The sequence below is a fragment of the Lactuca serriola genome, chromosome 4, assembly GCF_051521515.1.
Source record: "Lactuca serriola cultivar US96UC23 chromosome 4, Lser_US96UC23_V15, whole genome shotgun sequence".
Classification (NCBI taxonomy): domain Eukaryota; kingdom Viridiplantae; phylum Streptophyta; class Magnoliopsida; order Asterales; family Asteraceae; genus Lactuca; species Lactuca serriola.
Window position 1 is genome coordinate 364,661,773 of NC_136411.1, and position 5,876 is coordinate 364,667,648.

A 5,876-nucleotide genomic window follows, 5' to 3' on the forward strand; every position below is an offset into this window, starting at 1 on the left:
AATACAATTTTTTTGTCTCTATATATTGATAGGACAAATTAAACGGATAAAAGGGAAAAGGTATTCTAAATCAGCTTTACAAATTCTATAAGGCTGATCCCATTCTGATTCATTTTTGGCTAATTTTTATCTCTACCTATTAAATTATTATTTTTTATTGTATTATGAATGATGAATTATTTATCTCCAAATGATTATACATAAAAGCTATAAAAATATTATATAAATGTCTTAGAAAAGTATGTTCAATAGCACTCTTTTATATACACTCGATTATTAAAAACCTTAAAAATAAAGTTTAAAAGTACGTAAATCTTGATATTTTAATAGATATATAAAATGTTAATTAAATTGAATTGGCATTATAAAAGGCGCGGATATCGGGTTACAAACTTATATGTCGATCTTTACTAACGAAATCAGTTTATGTGGCAAAGGATAATTGACGGCAGTTAACGGCGAACAAACGGAGTATTTCTTAATCTGGCAGCGGCACGTACTCCCATTCCCATTCAAAGTCGGTTAAAATACATTCTGACGACGAAGCTTAAACTCCGGTTCAGCTAAAGATTCCTTCTTCGATTTCTCTACCCGTATCTATCGCCGGAAACTTATCATTAATTCAGGTAATAATTTCATGAACTTTTACTTCTTCAATCGTTCTTGCTGTATTAGGCTATGCATTTTGTGATCTAATTGCTAAAATTTTGTTTTGAAGTTCTAAGTAGCCGTAGTTACACGTTTGATTGTTTTTATTTCGCGTTTAGATATCCAGTTATCATTTCTAGCTCAACATTCCTTCTTGATTATGGATTCCTTTATCCGTATCTATTGCAGTAGAATAATCGTTAATTCTGGTAATAGTCTCATAAACTTCGATGATATTTAGTAGTTCAATCGTGGTTGCTGTATTCGGGTTAACATTTTATGATCTAATTGATGTAATTTCTTCTGAAGTTCTTACTAGCCTCAGTTCTATATGTATATATTTTTTGGATTAGGTATACAGTTGTCATTATTTTTATTTCATCTATGGTTATGGTTTAGGGTTTGAGTTGATTTGTCATTCAGTTTTGGATTTTATTCTTAGGATTATGCATCTTTACAGATAAAAGTATACTTGCTTTAGGATTCAGCTTTACTTTAGATTATTAATTGCTCTTATACTTTCAGTGATTATATTTGTTTGAGTTGACTATTCCTCTTAATGGACTATGATTGATATTTAGAGACTGATTTTTGATGTTTCATGGAAGTTGACTTTTTAGGGACTATTAAGAACCAGAGAAAGCTGGAGTAACTGCAATTTTCACTTTTTCAGCATTCTGAAGGATGATTCTTTCTGCTCTTTTGACTTCTGTTGGCATAAATTTTGGTTTATGTTTAATATACATCACTCTATACTCCATATTGAGGAAGCAACCAGTGAATGCTGAAGTTTATGCACCACGGATAGTTGCTGAAGGAAAGTATGATCAGAGAAGTGATTTCAATTTGGAAAGGTTACTTCCTTCTACCAGTTGGATGATGAGGGCATGGCATCCCCCTGAAGAAGAACTCCTCATGCGTGCAGGTTTAGATGGTGTTGTCTTTATGCGCATTTTTATCTTCAGGTTACTATTTTTCATTCACAATAAATCATTCTAAGTGGATATGCTAAACAAAGTAGGGTTGTTATATTTTTAAGTATAAGCTATCTAATCTTTTTGCTTCATTACAGTTTGAAAATGTTCTGTTTTGCTGGGGTAATTGGTCTTTGTGTTCTTCTGCCAATCAATTATATGGGAAGTCAGATATTTATTGATTTTTCAGACTTCACAAACAAGTCCTTGGAATCATTCAGTATTTCAAATGTCAATGATGGATCCAAAAGGTGATTTTTACTACTTTACCTTTTTGATTCTTCAACAGTTAACTGTTACATTTAGTTAACTCTGATCACATTATTTGGAACTTTTGAAGGTTATGGATTCACTTTGGTGCAGTGTATGCCTTCACTGCATTTGTCTGCTATCTTCTTTATGATGTAAGCATTCTTTTGACCAATAGATACTCATGGTTTGTTTGGTTCTGTGGAATGGAATGATGGATGGAATGGAATGGAATAAACTGGGTAATGGAATAAGTCATTACATTCCATGATCATGTTTGGTTGTTCTTTGGGAATGGAATGAACCATTCCATTCCGTTCCCGATTCCCACATACCAAACACTACATCAATTTCCTTTCATCCAATGAATTATTTACTATGATCTGCAGGAGTATAATTATATCTCTTTGAAAAGGCTTGCATTCTACTCCTCATCCGAGCCTAAACCCAATGAATTTACAGTATTGGTTAGAGGTATTCCAAAGTCACCTACAGACACCTTAAGTGAAACCGTTGAGAAATTTTTCTCAGAGTTTTATCCTTCAACATATCTATCACACTATATGGTGTTTCACACTTCAAAGATTTGGAAATTAATTGTAAGTCAACTTTTAAAGCTTTACATGATGCATTTAATTCATCTGATTCCTATTTGTATTTAATTGTCATTCTAGCATGAAGGTGATGCGCTATATAAAAGAATCGCTTATCTGAAGTCCACAAAGCAGAGGTCTCAAAGGTTTGGGCGTGTTGGATTTTTTGGGCTTTGTAGGCCCAAGGTTGATCTTGTGGAGTATTATGAGAAGAAATTAGATGATCTAGAAGAAAAAACAAGAACACAACAATCTTTGCTTCATGGAAAGGTAAGCTTATTATATATTTTCCCTCAATGTTAGTATTTTCCTTCTCATTTATTCTATGTGCTCCAATGTTTTGAAGTGTTCAATAAAAAAAGCAAATAGTAATAAGCTACAAATAATCTATAGTATGTGTAGTTGGCTAAATTTGATAATTTTTTTTTTTCATTTTGTAGGAACTTCCTGCTGCATTTGTATCTTTCAAATCACGAATTGGTGCTGCAGTAGTTTTACAAATCCAACAAGGAGCAAAGCCTACAGAGTGGCTTACTGAGCGGGCCCCAGAGCCTCGTGACACATACTGGCCTTTCTTTTCTGCATCTTTCCTAAGCAGATGGATTGGAAATGTGGTTGTGGTTATCGCGTGTGTTGTTCTTACCATTTTGTTCTTCATTCCTGTTCTCATAGTCCAGGGTCTCACAAATTTGAATCAGTTGGAGACTTGGTTCCCTTTTCTCACAGGCATTTTAAACATGTCAGTATACTATATAACCTGCTCATTTCACTATATTATGAAATTACATATGTAACTTGTCTATATGGTGTTTAACTTGTATGCAGAACGTTTGTAAGTCAAGTCATCACGGGATATCTTCCTAGTTTGATACTGAAGACGTTTTTACAGTATGTGCCACCTGTGATGATAATATTATCCTCTATTCAAGGCTATGTTGCACGAAGCCAAATAGAGAAAAGTGCATGTAATAAAGTGCTCTGGTTTACCATATGGAATGTATTTTTTGCAAATGCTTTATCAGGATCGGTTTTATATCGGGTTAATATCTTCCTTGAGCCTAAGGAAATACCAAATATATTAGCTGTTGCTGTTCCAGTACAGGTAAAATGAATAAATAAATAAATACCCTTTTGTTCAATGCAGTTTTAATGGATATTAAAGAGGTGATACTAATATTTTAATTTTTTGAACAGGCTACATTCTTCATAACATATGTAGTGACATCTGGGTGGACTAATACATCTTCTGAACTTTTACGGTTGATGCCCCTGATTTACAGTTACACAAGAAGAATATTTTCAACTGAAAGTGGTGAAGACTTTGAAGTGCCTTCACTTTCTTACAGCAGTGTGATCCCAAGTATTCTGTTATTTGGACTTTTTGGCATTACATACTTTGTCCTCTCTCCCTTGATTCTGCCTTTTCTACTCGTTTACTTCTGTCAGGGATACATAGTTTATCGTCATCAGGTTAGATTGATTCATGATCATCAAATTTCTTGCTATTTGATTATTTATATATATTTTGTTATTACTATCTTCCTTTTAGTTGTCGGGAAAATGAGTAAATTACATTTTTGGTCTACTTTTAGTGAATTACACTTTTGGTCCCTGTAGTTTATAATTATTTGCAGTAGATGAGTAAATTGCATTTTTGGTCCATGTAGTTTTTAGTTTGAGTTAATTACACTTTTGGTCTCTGTAGCTTTTAATTATTTGCAGGAAATGAGTAAATTACATTTTTTGTTCCTGTAGTTTATAATTATTTGCAGTAGATGAGTAAATTGTATTTTTGGTCCCTGTAGTTTTTAGTTTGAGTTAAATATAATTATACTTTTGGTCCCTGTAGCTTTTATTTATTTGCAGGAAATCAGTAAATTACATTTTTGGTCCCTGTAGTTTTTCACGTTTGGTCCATGTAGCTTTTAATTATTTGTAGGAAATGAGTAAATTACATTTTTGGTCCTTGTAGTGCTTAATTATTTGCAGTAGATGAGTAAATTGTATTTTTGGTCCCTGTATTTTTTAGTTTGAGTTAATTACACTTTTGGTACCTGTAGCTTTTAATTATTTGCAGGAAATGAGTAAATTACATTTTGGTCCCTGTAGCTTTTGACTATTTGCAAGAAATGAGTAAATTACATTTTTAGTTCACATAGTTTTTAATTTGAGTGAATTATGCCTTTGGTCCATGTAGTTTTTTATTTGCTAGAAATGAGTGAATAACTTTTGGCCCCTATAGTTTGCGATATCTTGCACTTTAGTCCAAGTTTTAAATTTTTACAAGAACACTAAATTATAGTTTTTGTCCTTGTGGTTTCTACTATTCTGCACTTTAGCTCCAAGTTTTGAGATTTTTACAAGAAGACTAAATTACAGTTTTGGTCCCTATGGTTCACCAACAAAGACAAATAATTTTCTAAGAAAAATGAAAAAAGTATGCAACCTTTCATGAATATCACACAGACGATCTTGATTCACAAAAGGTCACGCCACATGTCTACTTGCCATTGGTTGTCTTTTTCTCATTTTTTAATCGAACTTTATATATTATAAATTAGACTTCATTTTTTTTACATGTCTACTTACATTAATGTTGAATATCTTGCAGATCGTTTAGCCAAATAATAGATATGATACTGATTTTTGTTTTGTTTTTTTTTTATAGTTGCTGAATGTTTATTCACCAAAATTTGAGACTGGTGGGGAGTTTTGGCCAATTGTGCACAATTCTACAATCTTTTCATTAGTATTGATGCAATTGATTGTTGTGGGGATATTTGGTCTCAAAAAGCTTCCCTTGGCTTCCAGTTTGACTATTCCACTTCCAATCATCACTCTTCTCTTCAACAGCTACTGCAGAAAACGGTTTCTACCTGTTTTCAAAGGCTATCCTGCTGAGGTATATGTCAAAAACCATTCATCTCAAATTCTCAATCACATTCATTACATTAAAAAAAAAAAAATCAAAGAAAGCACGTTGCCACTTCTCACATGTAACCCTAGTTACATAATTTCCCTTCACTAAGATTCTATGAACATCAACAACCATCCATCATATATCAAACTCTAAATGTGTAGCTAAAATATTACTCATGATACAGTTGATGATAAAGAAAGACAGACGTGACGAAAATGCCCCTGGAAAGTCTGATTTCCATGAGAAACTAATCACTGCATATAAAGATCCAGCTTTACAGCCAATCCAATTTTCTAGAAGAACAGACAGCAACAATGCCCCACTTCTTGCTTCTGAATCATGAGTGTGATGATTGAACAGTGTGTAGATTTTGTGCACCTTAATTCATTTTGTTTAATAATAATTTATTTCTTTTTGAAAATTCATTTTCAACAGCTTTTGTAATTGCGTGAATATTAAATGATCAAGTGAGTTGTATGTTGTGCAGGGAAA

General features: G+C 32.7%; 1 protein-coding gene across 3 annotated transcripts; it reads left to right on the plus strand.

Moving 5' to 3' along the window:
* Positions 1-418: 418 nt before the first annotated feature.
* On the plus strand, positions 419-5,876 carry LOC145097654 (hyperosmolality-gated Ca2+ permeable channel 2.3-like). Of its 3 annotated transcripts, none has more exons than XM_079035271.1 (11): positions 419-626; positions 1,257-1,613; positions 1,721-1,873; positions 1,963-2,026; positions 2,261-2,470; positions 2,546-2,734; positions 2,905-3,203; positions 3,290-3,566; positions 3,659-3,934; positions 5,133-5,366; positions 5,569-5,876. In XM_079035271.1, exons 2-11 carry the CDS (start codon positions 1,333-1,335, stop codon positions 5,725-5,727), a joined length of 2,142 nt encoding a protein of 713 aa, XP_078891397.1. In that variant the 5' UTR covers positions 419-626; positions 1,257-1,332; the 3' UTR covers positions 5,728-5,876. The 3 variants fall into 3 exon arrangements, with proteins under 3 accessions (XP_078891397.1, XP_078891398.1, XP_078891399.1); XM_079035272.1 differs by having other exon boundaries at positions 1,269-1,613; XM_079035273.1 differs by having other exon boundaries at positions 1,322-1,613.

Coding starts and splice junctions, on each gene's coding strand:
- LOC145097654 (XM_079035271.1), top strand. CDS start 1,333: ATGATTCTTTCTGCTCTTTTGACTTCTGTTGGCATAAATTTTGGTTTA. Junction 3,567..3,658: donor CTGTTGCTGTTCCAGTACAG/GTAAAATGAATA, acceptor TTTTTTGAACAG/GCTACATTCTTCATAACATA. Junction 5,367..5,568: donor TCAAAGGCTATCCTGCTGAG/GTATATGTCAAA, acceptor CTCATGATACAG/TTGATGATAAAGAAAGACAG.